General features: G+C 49.5%; 1 protein-coding gene across 4 annotated transcripts in view; it reads left to right on the top strand.

Moving 5' to 3' along the window:
- The first annotated feature begins 222 nt into the window (after positions 1-222).
- The window catches only part of DHRS12 (dehydrogenase/reductase 12), a 57,819-nt gene continuing 42,171 nt past the window's right edge, over positions 223-15,870 (top strand). For 3 of the 4 annotated variants that reach the window (XM_061133285.1, XM_061133284.1, XM_061133283.1), the window contains exons 1-3: positions 223-337; positions 10,745-10,878; positions 13,213-13,295. In XM_061133285.1, the coding sequence (XP_060989268.1) occupies positions 282-337; positions 10,745-10,878; positions 13,213-13,295 (273 nt within the window). In that variant the 5' untranslated portion in view covers positions 223-281. Of the gene's footprint in view, positions 338-10,744; positions 10,879-13,212; positions 13,296-15,870 lie in introns of those variants that run through there. The other variant, XM_061133286.1, reaches the window with a different exon arrangement.

Genomic DNA, 15,870 nt, shown 5'->3' with positions numbered 1-15,870 from the left:
GAGGACCCCCCTGCAGGGTCAGCCCTCCCTTCCCCCTGCCCTCTGAGGCCGGGGCCGGAGTGGGGCGCTCTCCAGAGCCGCGGCAGGGCAGGCAGGACCGGGGCGTTGGGGGCGGCGTTCCGCATCGTACCGAGACCCGCCGCATTCCCAGTGGGGACCAGCCCCGGAGGCCGTGGCGTTTACATAACTGCGATGATGTAACCGCTGGCGGGCCCGGAAGGGCGGGGCGGGGGCCCGGGAGCGCGGGGCCGCGGGACTCTGCGTGCGGCGCCCGGCCCACCATGCTCCTCTACCGCAGCGCCGCGTGGTTCGCCAAGGGGCTGCGCGAATACACCAAGTAAGGGTGCGCGGGGTACCGCGCCGGGGCCCGCGGCCCGGGGGCGGGCAGGCCGGCCGGCCGTCACGCGGCCCGCTTCGGCGCAGGCGGGCCGGATGAGCGGGAACGCGCCCGCGACTCCCCTGCGATCACTCGGACCCACCAAGCGACGGAGGTGCTCGCCTGCTGGCAGCCCACCAGCCGCAGCCGCGACCCAACGCGGGGGCGCTCTTTGGGCCCGGCGCGCGCCCGAGGGGCGGGGCTGGCGCCCGGGGGCGGGGCTTGTACGCGGGGGGACCCACCCACTGACGTCAGGCTGCCCAGGGGTCTGCGAGCCTCCCGGGCGTTTCCTGGACTCCCCGCTTGGGCGTGCTCTGGCTCTTGTCTCATTGGGGCTGTTTTCGGCGTAAGAAGGGGTTAGCTCTAAATTGCTAGTTGAGACTCCGCTTAGTACTTTGCTGGGTGTGTTTTTGTCCTTACTAATAAAATGCGGCTTGTGGACTGTGACCGCTCCCTCCAGCTGGAACATTCCGGGCACGAGTTTCAGGGCGGGTGTAGACCACGCGTCCAGTGTGAGCTTGTTGAACATTGCCTGATGGTCCCTGCCCCCACCCCCTCCCATTGCCCCGTGATCACCCTGGCTGTGCCCCAGTCGACCCGCCCCCTCACTGTGGTCTTTGAGGGGTGGCCACTTCTGGGAGGTGAAGAGGTGGTTTTTAATGTTAGAATTAGTCTCTCCCAGTGGTTCTCATGCCTGTTTGAAACCAGAAATCACCGGCAGAAAATTGTTGAGGATACTAGCTTTCAGGCCCTCCCACTGGACATTTTGATTCAATTGATGTGCACTGGGGCCTAGATTGATATTTTATTTAAAAAAAAAAAAAAAAAAATCCTGCAGGCTCTTCTCTTATGCAACCCTCTTCTCCAAGAGACTTCCTCTCTTCCCTTCCTTAAGAGTTTTATCAGTATTTTTATCAGTTCCTAAGGTTACCTGGGAGAAGGCAATGGCAGCCCTCTCCAGTACTCTTGCCTGGAAAATCCCATGGACAGAGGAGCCTGGTGGGCTCCGCTGTCCATGGGGTTGCGAAGAGTTGAACACTTGACTGAGTGAGTTCACTTTCACTTTTCACTTTCATGCACTGGAGAAGGAAATGGCAACCCACTCCAGTGTTCTTGCCTGGAGAATCCCAGGGTCGGCGGAGCCTGGTGGGCTGCCGTCTATGGGGTCGCACAGAGTTGGACACGACTGAAGTGACTTAGCAGCAGCAGCAGCACCAAGGCTACCTGGGCAAATTTCCATCGTCCCAGGACTCCAGGCATCATTCCAAGGGGAGACAGCTGCTGTTCCTCCCTTCTCGGCTTGCAGAAGCATTTTTGAAAAAGTGCAGACCCTCCTCAGGGGCAGTGCTGCAGAAAATGTGGGAAATGTTACTGAGTCCAAGCTCAGTCTCCTCGCTATACACAGGCCAGTTAACCAGAGAAAATGTTGAGGCAAGGAATGACTTTTATTGTGAAATTCAACAGATCTAGAAGATGGCAGACTCAAATCTCAAAATAACCACCTTGCTGCGCATCTGGGTGAGGTTCTTGTACAGGATAGAGAGGGGTTGGAGTTGAGGAAGTAGTGACCATTATCTTGTAAGTATCTCCTGGAATGGCCAACCTCAGGGAAGAGATGTGTTCCCATCTCTTCTGGCAGAGGGGCAGGATTCCCTGAGGCAGGTCATTATGTAGGATTATAATAACTAAAGCATTGTAAAACAAAGGTTAAAACATCATGGAGTCAGAATTGGCTCTTCCCTGCAATAATTCCCACTATCAATGTCCCTTCAACAATCTTGGAAAAAAAGAGGGTGACGACTTTCTAACTGCTTCATCAGATGGGTCTTTTGAGAAGTGTTTGCGGCCATCCGTGCCAGTTGCCAGTGTCCCAGATGTTAAGATTTGTCTTTCTTCGTTCCTCTTTGGAAAATGTCCACTTTATATCTGTAGAATACTGAACTTCAAACCCAGAGGCAGCATCTTAAGTTTAGGAATTTAGGGCTTTTCTATGTATGGGAAGATGCAAGAGTCAGGGCTCTTTAAAATTATTTCCTTGATATGTACCCTCAGGTATCTGGGGCAGTTAATCCTGTGTTCTCACAGGCTGAGTTTCCTCAAGGCTCACCATAAGGATGGCTGCAAGGCTGATGACTGGTAGATGGCAGGTATCTCCTTCCTGAGTTTCCTCAGGGCTCACTGGCTCATGTTGGAAGATTCCAACTGCAGATGACTCATATGGCAAGAAATACTCCATTTCTCAGCTCCTCCCCTCTTGGTCAGGAATTTGACCAGTATTTGGGAGACAGTTCATGATCAAATCTGGTCCCACGGCACTGGAAGGCTCATCCCAGATCAGGAAAAAAATTCTTCGATATGCCACTCTAGTTGCTAAATTTTGGATTGACCCCCATCAATAAGGAAAGATTCTCTGGATCTTGTGCCTGATTATGATCCAGGAGACCTTTTCCCTCCCATTGCTTCTTCCCATATTTAGAATTACACTATTATAAGGATTTTTATGTTACGTTTTTAGCCATATAAGTTTTGTTCAAGGCCTGGTTACACCCTGGGTATTGTAAGAGACAACAATCTTATAAATTAGACAGGATATAAGTAATGCAGTTAGTGACATTGACAATGACAGTGCATCAAGGAGGCACAGGGCACAAACAATTGGGAAACAAAGACCAAATTAGAACAATGATTAATTAGTTTAAGGGGCAGATTTTCCTTACCCATGGGAAACAGATTTAAACCAGTAATTTTCTTTATATAGAAACCACAAAAACCGTAACCATATCTACCAGTTCACTCAGTTCCCCTGTAACTAATCCTTTTTGTTAACAGCTTTGTGAAGCCATTAGAATTACTTGCATTTATCCAAAAGTCCTTTTTATAAATCTTCTTGAAGGGGAGGCATTTTTTGCAATGGCATCAAAGTGAAATCATAACTATCTATAATAACAAAAAGACTTAAGAAGCCACATTTAAAGCACCTAGGTTACTGCTGTGACATGCCACACTTTCAGATAATAACTAGAATTATGACCATAATACTTTATACCAGGACACATCAAAATTTCATATAATATCTAGAATATCATTTACCATAAAATCTAACCTAAGAAGATTTATTACTCATTTGATAACACTTCCCATTGTTAATTTAACATACCAAGTGAACCTAATGCGTTTAATGTTTCCTTGGGATGTTTCAAAGGCCCTTTGAAGCATCCCAAAGTTTAGCTAGAGGTCAAAGAAACTTTATTATAATTTGATTTGCAAAGTTTTGTCAAAACAACATCAAAAGGGTTTTAAAACACAACAGGATTATAAGTCACTGTGAAACAATAGTTATTCACTTAGCTAAAGTAACAATAAAAGATTTCAAAGGCAAATGCAAAATAGATAACTTAAAAGGTAAAGAACTTAAAATCTGTTATCAAAGGTAGTTTGACATCTTAACAAAACTTGTCTTTCTAACAGAGAAAAGCCAAATTCTGTTCTCATATCAAGATTTTAGCCCTGAGTTGGGTACAGCAATGTAAAATCCATCAGTCTACAAAAGAGGTCAGATTAAAACTGGGTTTCTGGAAGATGGAATAAATCAAGTTCACTTATCTAGATGGCTAAACTCTTTTTACTAATATTTATGGAAAGCAAGTCCAAATTACTCTCTTTTTCAAAATTTGCATTTTAAAAAGATGGTGGAGATAAGGGCTCCTGAAGACCCAGTAGAACATTTGCAAAGATACAGGCAATTTTTTCTTAGGATAACTTCTTTTCCCCTTTATAATACTTTGTTGTTCTTATTTCGTTGCTAAGTTGTATTAATACTTACAAACTTCCTCTTAAGATAAACAGGGAAGGTCTTGGGAGTGGTAAAAGGATTAGTAGGTTTTGGATTATTTTTTTGGAACCATACTTCTGGTCCCAATAAGGACAAGTTTTTTTCTTTTTTCTTCAAAGAATTGGGTGGCTACCTCAATGATACTGAAGGATTGACATACCCATTTACCTATGTTGGAAAGTTAGCTTAGAGGAGAAGGTCTCTTCCAAATTTCCTGCTAGGCTGTAAATATCAGCTATGGCTAGTTTAGTCAGACCCATGGCTTCCCATTTCGGTAATCTATTTACAAACACTTTTGAGGATCTTCCCTAGATTTCAGCCAGTCATTAAAACTTCCCAAGGGGCTCCCAGGTGGGAGTGGAACCTTAGAGGAAGTGCTTCCCATTTTAGCTCAAGCAGTTAGTACTAGAAGCCTTTGTGCTCAAAGTAACCAAATCAAACCAAGACCTTGCCAGCCAGAAAGTCACCTTCAGAGTCAAATGGCAAAACTGCCTCAAATGTGACCTCCTAGTCCCACTAGACTTGTGACCCTTGTCCAAAGCACCTTATTTCCCTTCACAGGGAGAACACCCCAAATTGGAGCTAAAGCCCCCCCAAATGGAGCTGAAGCTCCCCAAGTTGGAGCCATAGTCCCCAAAGGCACGAGATCAAAAAAGCCCTAGTGGGACCCTGATGTCAAGCTGTTCTGGGGAAAGGTTACTTGAGCCTTTAATTTACAAAGGAGAGTGATATCAATTAGAGTCAGTCAGTTTGTTCCCCACTGTCAGCGTGACCTGGGGCTCCTGTCCTCCTTTGATTATTTTTTAGTTTGGGGCAATCTTTTCTCCCGTGTCCTTCCTCCCGGCAGTAAGCATGTTCTTCCTTCCCCAGTGGTGGCCTACCTTTAGGTTTCACGTGTGCTTCGTCACTCAGTCATGTCTGACTCTTTGCGACCCGATGAACGGTAGCCTGCCAGACTCCTCTGTCCATGGAATTTTCCAGGCAAGAAAGATGGAGTGAGTTGCCATTTCCTTCTCTAGAGGATCTTTCCGACCTGAGAGTAGGGACTGAACCCGTATCTCCTACCTTGGTGGCAGGTTCTTTACCACTGAGCCACTGGGAGCCCTCCTTTAGGTCACTTACTTTTAGTGCTGCTACCCGAAAACCTGTATTCCATTTTGCATCTCCTTCTGTCTCTGTTCCCTGCTGTTGAATACTTTTAAGAACAACATCTACTAACTGAGAAGGATTCATTTCAAATACACTATCTAATTTCTATAACTTTTTAATCTCTGGAGCACTTTGCCTGATGAAGGCCATATTTATCATCCTTACATTCTCAGGGGCCTCAGGGTCTGTATCTGTGTAGCACCTATAAACTTGATAAACCCTTTCTAGAAACTATGATGGATCATCAGTTGGTTTTTGTTTTATCTGTTCTTATTTAAGCTCTTTTGTCTAGGTACCCCGTTGGGTTTTCTCTCAGACCTCTGCACGATAAGGTAGTAGTTCTCTGACTCCTTTTTCTCCTGATGCAATAGCATAAATGCTTCTATGTATGGAATCTCATCTCTTTTCCCTGCTCTTTTGCAAAACAATTGTGAGATTGCCTAATAGTTGAGTGAGCCATTCAGGGTCCGTTGCTCTTCTGATCCTAACATATATTGGGTCCACACCCCATTATAGTAGCATAGTCATAGGCTTACAATTTTATTTTGCCCGTTTATCCAATATATGCCCAAAAGGGCTCTCCTTCAAGATAGATGGAGTAATTCCCATTTATAGATGGAATACTTCCCATTTTTAAAAGTATGACCACACCGAAACACAAAAGATGAATCGCAATTCCAATATAAAAAATCCCACAAAAAAATTGCAGCATTGATAACACCAACAAATTGGCCCCCAACCCCCAAACTTACCCTACAAATCAAAGAATTTCAACTAGGGTAGACTTACCCCACAAAAACTAGTTCCCCAATAAACTGATTCCAACTGAGCAGGTTCCCAACTCAGGTAAATAAACTTATCCTACAAAACAAATGAACTAATTCCAACTAGGATAGGCTTAACCCTATGAGAACTAGTTCCCCAGTGAACCAGTTCCAGCTCAGGTACAGTCCAACAACAATTCCCCTCCCCAACAGGGTAACCCACCCAAACTGGCTTGTCCTCTAAAGGAAAAGCCCAAATTGAGGTGGAGATATGTTTCCAGTGTGCACACTGGAGAGACTTACCCTACAAAATTGAGTCCCATCAATGCCTAATTTGTCGGTTCCTTGCCTCTACTGCCAAGCACTGGAGAATCTGCTGCCACGTCAGGGAATCTTGAAGGGAAGATCCTCAGGACAAATGGTCCCAGCAGCTGCTAAGGCCTTGCCCCAATATTCCCTGATATATACCCAGGGCCGGGTAGCCACAAGCAGCAAGGCTTCTGGGCTAGCTAAGCCAAATTTGAGTCCAAGTTCAGTCTGCTTGCCACATGACAGGCCCATTAACCAGGTGTTGAGGCTAGGAATACAGTTGGAAAGCCTAGCTGATGGAGAAGATGGCAGACTAATGTCTCAAAATAACCGTCTTGTCTGGGGTCTGAATGTGAGGTTCTCTTATAGGACAGAGAAGGGGAGGAGTTGAGGAAGTAAAAACCATTATCTTGCAAATATCTCCTGGAAGGAGGTATGTGTTAATCTCTTCAGGCAGAGGGGCCTCAGGAAGAAGATGCGTTAATTACTTCAGGCAGAGGGGCAGGGCTCCCTGTATAATTTAAACTACAACTATAAGGGCAGGTAATCATTTATGATTATAATAACAAAAGCAATGAGAAAGGAAGGTTAAAGTCAAAGAAACAGATCAATCAAGGACTCAGAATTGGCTTTTCTTTCCAACAGTGTAGCTGTCAACCCTGACCCACTGAATTTAGGTGAATACAGTGGCTGCCTCTTTCTTTCGAAGGGGTGTACTCATAGTGACCACCATTTGCTGGATCATTCTGTGTTATACAGAATGCATCATGAAGAGCTTGAGTCAGCTTTCTGCCCCCTGGGAAAGCAGGCTTCTGAAAGTCTCTCCCCAAACTCTTTTGTGGGGTAGGAGGGGTGTAAGCTTAGGTGGTTTTCCCTGCTGTTGTGCATTTTGTGAATTGGAGGGAAAGACAATACTTTACTTTGATTCCAATGAGAGTCTGTAGTTTGGGTTTACAATGCTTTTTCTTGGCACAGCAGATTTTTATAAAGCTTCCTTATATTGGGCCCCTAGGCAGCAGGATTGGAGAAGGCAATGGCAACCCACTCCAGTACTCTTGCCTGGAAAATCCCATGGGCAGAGGAGCCTGGGGTCGCAAAGAGTCAGACACAACCGAGCGACTTCACTTTCACTTTTCACTTTCATGCATTGGAGAGGGAAATGGCAGCCCACTCCAGTGTTCTTGCTTGGAGGATCCCAGGGACGGTGTAACCTGGTGGGCTGCCGTCTATGGGGTCGCATGGAGTTGGATACGACTGAAGCGACTTAGCAGCAGTGGCAGCAGGATCTAGTCACAGTTTCCTTAACTTTGCCTGAACCTAAGAATTACCAGGGGCAATTAAAAAACAACTGACTTGTAAGCACCTAGCAGGTGTGGGTGGAACCTTAGCAAATTCCATATTGGGTAAATTGGGGGACCTTGCCTCCTGGTGATTCTTATATTCAGGGGTTCAGGAAACACTAAGTACAGTGATTGCTCAACTTGAATCAGTCTCCTGTAGGGCATGTGAAACCATTGACTGCTGGGCCTCACCCTGGAATTTCTGACTCTGTAGAAAGATTCCCAGGTGATGTTGATGTTGCCTGTCTGGGGACCACTCTTCTGAGCACCACTGGTGAGGCTGAGCATCACTCCTAGGCTCAGTGTAGAGAGTATGGAAACCCCTGTGGGCTTTATCATCTACCATCCCATGGTCTTGGGTAAGTCATTTACCTCTCTCTGCATCTGAAAAATAAGGACTGATATGAGGATTTTATAAAAATAAAAAGAGAGGGCAGGAGGATAAGAAAAAAGCTAAATCTTATTAACAGCAGATTGGATCAGGGTGGATGAGGGTGGAATCCTGGTGTTGAAGACAAAGGACAAAGGGAGTTATGACAGGTCCTGTAGGCCAGCCTGGCTCCACCCACTTGGCAGCTGGCTCACAGCCTGGGATTTGAGGAAGACTTTAATCCACAGGAGCCACCCTCAGCAAACCTTACTCCCTAATAGGATCAACGTGGTAACCCAGAGGCTAGAGTCTCCTCTAGCTGTGTGTCAGCTTCCTGCCCAGGGAGGAGGGGTCTTGGGGCCTGGTCCCTGTGGGGCATTTAGCCAGGGTGTGTTCTCTGTGGCCTGCTCTTCTTGAAAGCTCCCTCTCCCTCTCCACCAGGCCTTCTCCTGCCTGGGCCCTTCATCACTGATCCCCTAATCCTGGTTTCTTTCCAAGAAACCTCTTTTCCTTTGCAAGAAAATCTTTTCACAGTGATTCTGGGACGTCCACCCGAGGCAAACCAAATCTTCCAGCTTCATCTTTGGTTATAGTTTAAGTTACTCTCAGAGTCCCTAACGATTTGAAGGACTGGTGGGCAAACAGGGGAGGGGAGCAAGCAAATGAACTTTGTTTTGAACATGAAAGATACTAATATTATTATTAATACTAGTAGTAATAATAGCAACTATGGTGTTGTTTAGTCACTAAGTCATGTCTGACTCTTTTGCAGCCCCATGGACTGTAGCCCACCAGGCTCCTCTGTCCATGGGATTCTCCAGGCAAGAATACTGAAGTGGGTAGCCATTTCCTTCTCCAGGGGATCTTCCCGATCCAGGGATTGAACTCGTGTCTCCTACATTGTCAGGCGGGTTCTTTACCACTGAGTCACCTGGGATTGAGTTCTTAACTTATTCAAAGCATATGATAGATGCTTTACATAATTATCTCACCTAGGCTGCCCAAGAAGTAGCTTCTGTTAGAAGCTTTGTGCTTCTAACATCCCTTTGTGCAGATGAAAAGACTGGAGCTCAGAAGGGTTAAAACAACATATGAGACGGCACAGCTGTTAGGAGGCAGGGCTGAGATTTAAATCCAGGTTGTTGGCTCCAAAGCCTTTATGATTGAGATGACACTGAGCTTCAAGTTGGCCTTTCAGGAAGCCTTGGAACAGTCAGAAGCCTTGCTTGCCCCACTAAGTGGGCGGCTCACAGCCGAGGCGATGAAAAGCTGCCCTGGATGTCTGGAAGAGTTCCAGATGGTGAGAACAGCAGCAATAACATTCTTCTTGGTCTCTTGACTGTGAGACCAGGGGCAATGACCGCCCCTGTGGCAATGACTTCAGACCAAACCTGGGCTCATAAACATTCTTTGGCCCTCTTCACTGGCGTCCAGGCCTGTAGTTGGCAGCTGTGCTGTACTAGGGTGTGGGGCAGGAGACCAGCTGCTGGCAGTCTGCGCATAAATAGGGCATGCGGAGGGCACCGGGTGCCTCCCAGAACCCTCGGGGAGAAGAGTTGCATCCTATGTTGCAGAGAATCAGCTCTTTGGGCGAGAGAAACAGGCTGAGACCCCCAGCCTGCCGGAGTGTGGGGCGAGCTCTGACCTCAGGGTCTCCTCCTGCCAATCCCTCTCCACTCCCCCAGCCAATTCTGTAACCAGGAATATTGACTACTAGGACAGTCAAGGTAGACGAGGAGTCTCAAAGAGCAGAGAGAAGCAGTTGAAGAATTCAGAGTTCTTTCTTTCTTTATCTCTTCATCTTATTTATTTTGGCCGCACCACGCAACATGCAGGATCTTAGTTCCCTGGCCAGGAATCAAACAAGTGCCCTCAGCATTGGGAGTGTGGGCTCAACCACTGGACCATCAGGGCAGTCCCCCAGAGTTGTTTCTGACCAATATGATGCCTTTGGGTCAATTGGAAAAAGCACCTCCTTCTCAATCTGGCAGAAAGTTGTCCTGATGCAGATACAAATGGGCCATCATTATGACCTAAACGGTGCCCCCTCGAGTGTTCAGCACACACCCTGAGGCCCTGAAGGAGCCTTGCTTCCTCTCAGGGGTGCAGCCCTCGCATAACTGCACCTGCCCCGCCTCATTCCCAAATTGCACGTCTCCCCACTTTGCTGTGGTCCTTCTGTACCTGGGGAGGGACACCTGTCCTGGGGTGCAGTGGGCGTGATGCTGTTGGTCTCCTGAGCACCTCTCCATTCGCCCCAATGTGGGGGAAAAGGCCAAAAAAATAAAAATAAGAAAACCTTTCAAAGAATGTTTTAAGGGGCAGGGGCACCTCCTGGTATTAGAGGCAGTCGGAAAAAAATAGTTTGGCTGCCAAACTGTTGGAATCTCCAGGTATTTTCAGAAGTTCAGGAAACTAATGGTATAGGCGCTGAGAAGATGGTGTTCACAAGACCAGGGAGGAGAGCGGGGCCCCAGGGCAGAAGGGGCTGTCTGCCGGGTGGGGAGAGCACTGCGCCCAGCCCAGGATTGGGCTTTCTCACTGCAGGAGGTTGTGTTCCCTGCTCCTTAATGTCCATTCCTTCTGTGGGTCTGCTGCTTCCAGGAGTGGCTATGAGTCTGCGTCCAAGGACTTTGTTCCTGATGACTTGGAGGTCCAAGTTCCTGGAAGAGCCTTCATGGTCACCGGGGGGAACAGCGGCATCGGAAAAGCGACCGCCATGGAGATTGCCAAGCGAGGTGAGGAGCCTGCTAAGTCGTGTGTGTGCTGGGCCCCGAGGGCAGCCTGCAGCCAGTCCTCACCGGGGAGAGGGCCCTGTGTCACATGGGGGTCGGGAAGGCCCCAGCCGGCACAGCCGGGAGCCCTGGACAGGGACCCCGTGCTGATTGGCACAGCTGCTGGCTTTCTCTTGTTCAGTCGCTCAGTCATGTCTGACCCTTTGTGGCCCCATGGACTACAGCACGCCAGGCTTCCCTGTTTGTCACTATCTCCTGGAGCTTGTTCAAACTCATGTCAGTGGAGTCGATGATGCCATCCAACCATCTCATCCTCTGTTGCCCCCTTCTCCTCCCGCCTTCAATCTTTCCCAGCATCAGGGTTTTTCCAATAAGTCTGCTCTTCGCATCAGGTAGCCAAAGTATTGGAACTTCAGCTTCAGCATCAGTCCTTCCAATGAGTATTCAGGACTGATTTTCTTTAGGATGGACTGGTTTGATCTCCTTGCTGTCCAAGGAACTCTTAAGAGTCTCTTCCAACACCACCGTTTGAAGGCATCACTTCTTTGGTGCTCAGCCTTCTTTATGGTCCAACTCTCACATCTGTACATGACTACTGGAAAAACCGTAGCTCTGACCAGATGGACCTTTGCTGTGCATTAAGCTTCAGACTAGAGGTGGATAGAGTGGGTGACTGGAGGAAGCTGTCCTCAACACTTCATTCATTCACAGGAGAGCTGAGGTCCCATCCACGTGGCAGTGTTTTCTGATTAAGAACAGTAAGGAGCTCCAGTTAACCCTAGGCATCTGAATCACCAGTGGAAACTTAAAACACAAAACTTGGACACCTGGTCCCTAGTTTCTGTCTCATCAATGAGAATGGGGGTGGGAGAGAGACTGGGAGTCTATCACAGTTTGGCCGTGGGCCCTAGTTGAGAACAGAGCCCCCAGAATGACGGAAGGGGGTGCAGTGAGCTGCCTTCTTCCTTGCTACTGGTCCTGGTCTTCAGTCTCTGGAGTTGGAGCAGCTGGAAACTGCCTCCTCTCTGTCCTCCCTAAGCTTGGTTCTAGAAGGAGGCTCTCTGGGTGCCCGTAAATTATTCAGTCAGCTGAAGTCTTCCTCCAGGTACATGCCAATTTGTCTGCATCAGCTCAACTGTCCCGGCTCACTCAACGGTACTGCGGTGGCTAGAAAAGTCAGCCATGCCTCTCCAGAGCCCCTTCTCCTGGAAAAATGGATGTTCTGGCAGAAGTTGGGGAAATAACTTTGGAATTTATCACTTTTCAAGATGCTTGAGATTTTTTTTCCCCTCCAAAGTTAGGCATTTTCCAGGGGAGTATTGTGCCATTTGGAGCTGTATTTAATTATCTGCCAAGGCAGGGGGAAGATTAACTGCATCTTAGCAACTGGGAGGTACTCCGAAGAGCTGGGAGGAGGATCAAGCCAAGGGCCTGTCATGTGGTTTGCCTGCAGCCTCCTGTGCAACAGACCCTATTTAATAAAACCGGGTGTTTTAGGTGAAGAAAGCAGGGTCCATAATGCTTATGTCTTAACTGCCGCAGCCAAGGCATTACCCTTTAAATAAGCCTTGATTGATGATGGTGTGACTTTTGCTGGAATAGTTTTGAGTGCCATTTATGGATTCAACCATTTAGTAAATATTTGTTAAATTCCAGCTACCTATTAGGGGCTTCTCAACTTGGGCTGAACATTAGACTCTCTTGGGGGAGCTTTTAAAACATCCTTAAGCCGGAGCTTTAAAAACTTTCCAGGTGGGTCTAAAGTGCAGCTGGGTTGAGACCAGCGTGTCAGGTTCCGTATGAGATGCTAGGGATGAGGGTGTGACCAAGACTGACCCTTCTTATCCTTGACGTATGTGTGTGTGCACGCTTAGTCACGTCTAATCTTTGCGACCCCATGGAATGTAGCCCGCTAGGCTCCTCTGTCCGTGGGATCCTCCAGGCAAGAGTACTGGAGTGGGTTGCCATTCCTTTCTCCAGGGGATCTTCCCCACCTGGAGACTGAACCTGGGTCTTCTGTATTGGCAGGCGGGTTCTTCACCACCTGAGCCACCAGGGAAGCCCATCCTTGGTGTATTCAAACCCTTAAAGAAAATCAGGATGTAGCCCCAGTTGCACTGTCAGCCCAGGTAGGCGGGAGCACGGACTCCAGGACCACCCTCTCCTTTCCACCTGCTGCTCTGACTGTGGGGACCATCTGTCCAGACTTTCCAGAACGGTCTCCGTGTCGGGTCCTCTTTCTGTGAGCCCGTGTGTTCATTCTGCCTTTGGAAGAGCTGGTCTCCAGGGCTGTCGCTGGGGCTGCCCCTCACGGCCGCTTTTGTTGGATTCCACCAGGTGGCACAGTTCACCTGGTTTGTCGCGATCACAGCCGAGCGGAAGGTGCCAGAGCTGAGATCATCCGGGACAGCGGGAACCAGGTGAGCGGCTCCGGGCCCCTCCTGCGGGGGGCTTCCTGCCCGCGGGGCGGCAGTGCGGGGGCGGGACTCCTGGCCGCGCTCCTGCTCCCCGCGCTGGCAGAGCTCTGTTCAGGCTTCTGTTTGGGAGGCGGCCTCAGCCCACAGAAAAGCTGGAGCCGCGCTTCTCAAGGGCTGGGCTGGACCCAGGTGATGGGGGCGGTGACCCCCACTCCCCCGGCGAAGGCCTGCCTGGGCGACAGGACACAGAGGGGGCCCTGTCGGGGTCCCTCCCCCAAGAAGGAGGCCGTGCCACTGAGGCATGTCCAGGGTGACTCGGGGTGAGCCCAGCTGTAAACCGACCCGGTGGCCTTCAGATAAAGAGGGACCGCAAATGACGTTTCGGCCTTGATAAGAGCGGCTTCCTATGGAGAGTGTTCAAGGCTGGCTCACCGTTCTGTGGGCTTCCTGCTCTGACTCACTTGGGACCAGGACCGGCTCCATAATCTGCAGGGCCCCAGGGCAAAATCAGAGTGTGGGGACCCTGGTGTAAACAGCATACGACTTCCATGTACCTGTGTTATTATACTTGTTATCTTACACCTGTTTTTCTCTTTCTGACTTCACTGAACCTATTTGCAGGGCAGGAATAGAGATGAGGACACAGAGAACACGGTTGTGGACACAGTGGAGAAAGGCAAGCGTGGGACAAATAGAGAGAGTAGCATTGGAACATACACACTGAAAGGAGAAGTGTTAGTCGCTTGGTCGTGTCCGACTCTTTGCGACCCCATGGACTGTAGCCAGTCAGGCTCCTCTGTCCGTGGGATTCTCGAGGCAAAGAGACCGGCGTGGGTAGTCATTCGCCTCTCCAGGGGATCGTCCCAACCCAGGGATTGAACCCTGGATTGAAATCTGGGATTGAACCCAGATTCATGGCTGAATCTGCATTGCAGGCAGATTCTTTTCTGTCTAAGCCACCAGGGAAACCCAAACATATACGTTCCCATGTGTAAAATAGACAGCCTGGGAAGCTGCCGTGTAACACAGGGAGCTCAACTCGGTGCTCTGTGATGACCCAGAGGGGTGGGATGGGTGTGGGAGGGAGACCCAAGAGGGAGAGGACATTGTATACTTAGGGCTGGGTCGTGTTGTATGGCAGAAACCAACACAACATTGTAAAGTAATTATCTTCCGATTAAAAATTAAAACATAAGACTTGGAGGACGGTGAAGGCAGAGCGTTGATGTAAGCAGGGCCTGGATGTGGGGTCTGTGTACCTGTGCAGTTGCTTCCCCGAGGAGCTGGCCCCGGTGGAGAACCCAGGGTCCCGTGGAGGGGAGCAGGTTGGCCGGCAGTGACGGGCCTCTTGCACGTCCACCAGGGACGTCTTGTCTCCAGTCCCACCGGGAGTTCTCTCCTCTGTCCTTACGCCCGCTCCTCCGGCAGCCCCCACGCCTGCCGCCTCTCCATCCACTGCCCACAGCTGAGGGGCGGACAGTGCCCCACTCCCGCAGGCGTGGGCCGTGCCCAAATGGAAAAAAAATTCGCCCCAGTCTAGAATGGAGTATTTTGCCCCTGCCCATGAGGGTTATCCTTTATCTGGAAGTAATGTTTTCAAGGCAAGAGGCTGTCCTTCTCCCTTTGACTTGGCAGCCTCTCGCCATTCAGATGCCCCCGGAGGCTTCGTGCCGGCCATGAGCACAAAGGTCTCTGAACCTCCCTCTGCGTTGGCAAGTGGGGCCGCGATCTGGGGGCTGCAGTTCTTGAGGTGGAAGGCTGGCTGTCTGCCTGCTGCTACCTTTGGGGGTGCTGCAGGACGTAATGGGAACACTGATCTCGGGTCTCGGGCGGGCGGGGGGGGGGGGGCTTGCCTGGATTCCAGCCCTCCTTGGGCTCGGCTATATTCTTTACCAAGTGGATTTATATAGAAAAAGATGCCAGTATGGTTCTGCTGATGCTGTTGAGCCCCTCCTTATACCCAATAGCACCATCTTTGGGAGGAAGAACCAAAAGCAGGAACCAGCATGTTTCCTGGGGTGGGGAGAGGGGGCCCCCAACTTGCAGCCTGCCCCCATCCCCGCACACAAACCCCTGGCAAATCCTCTCCTCTTTCATCTGTGTAAGTGGTCTCCAGCACTCACTGAGAGCTCAGCGGTCCAGGGCTGGCGACACCTTCTGCCCACCCCTGGAGGTGTGGTTTCACTGACTCAGTGCCTCCTCCAGGCTCTGCTCCTCTGTTACGACCTAGAGGGGTCGGACGGGGGGTGGGAGGGAAGCTCACGAGGGAGGGGACATATGTATACTTACAACTGATTCACAGTAGTGTATGGCAGAAGCCAACACATTATAAAGAATTCAGTTCAGTTGCTCAGTCGTGTCTGTCTCTTTGCGACCCCATGAACTGTAGCACGCCAGGCCTCCCTGTCCATCACCAACTCCCGCAGCTTGCTCAAACTCATGTCCATCGAGTTGGTGATGCCATCCAACCATCTCATCCTCTGTTGTCCCCTTCTCCTCCCGCCTTCAATCTTTCCCAGCATCAGGGTCTTTTCCAGTGACTGAACTCTTTGCATCAGGTCCTCAAAGTATTGGAGTT

This window comes from Dama dama, chromosome 30 (assembly GCF_033118175.1).
Source record: "Dama dama isolate Ldn47 chromosome 30, ASM3311817v1, whole genome shotgun sequence".
In the NCBI taxonomy this organism is placed as follows: Eukaryota; Metazoa; Chordata; class Mammalia; order Artiodactyla; family Cervidae; genus Dama; species Dama dama.
Note: the sequence above shows the minus strand (reverse complement) of the source record. Positions and strands in the feature narration are given on the sequence as shown.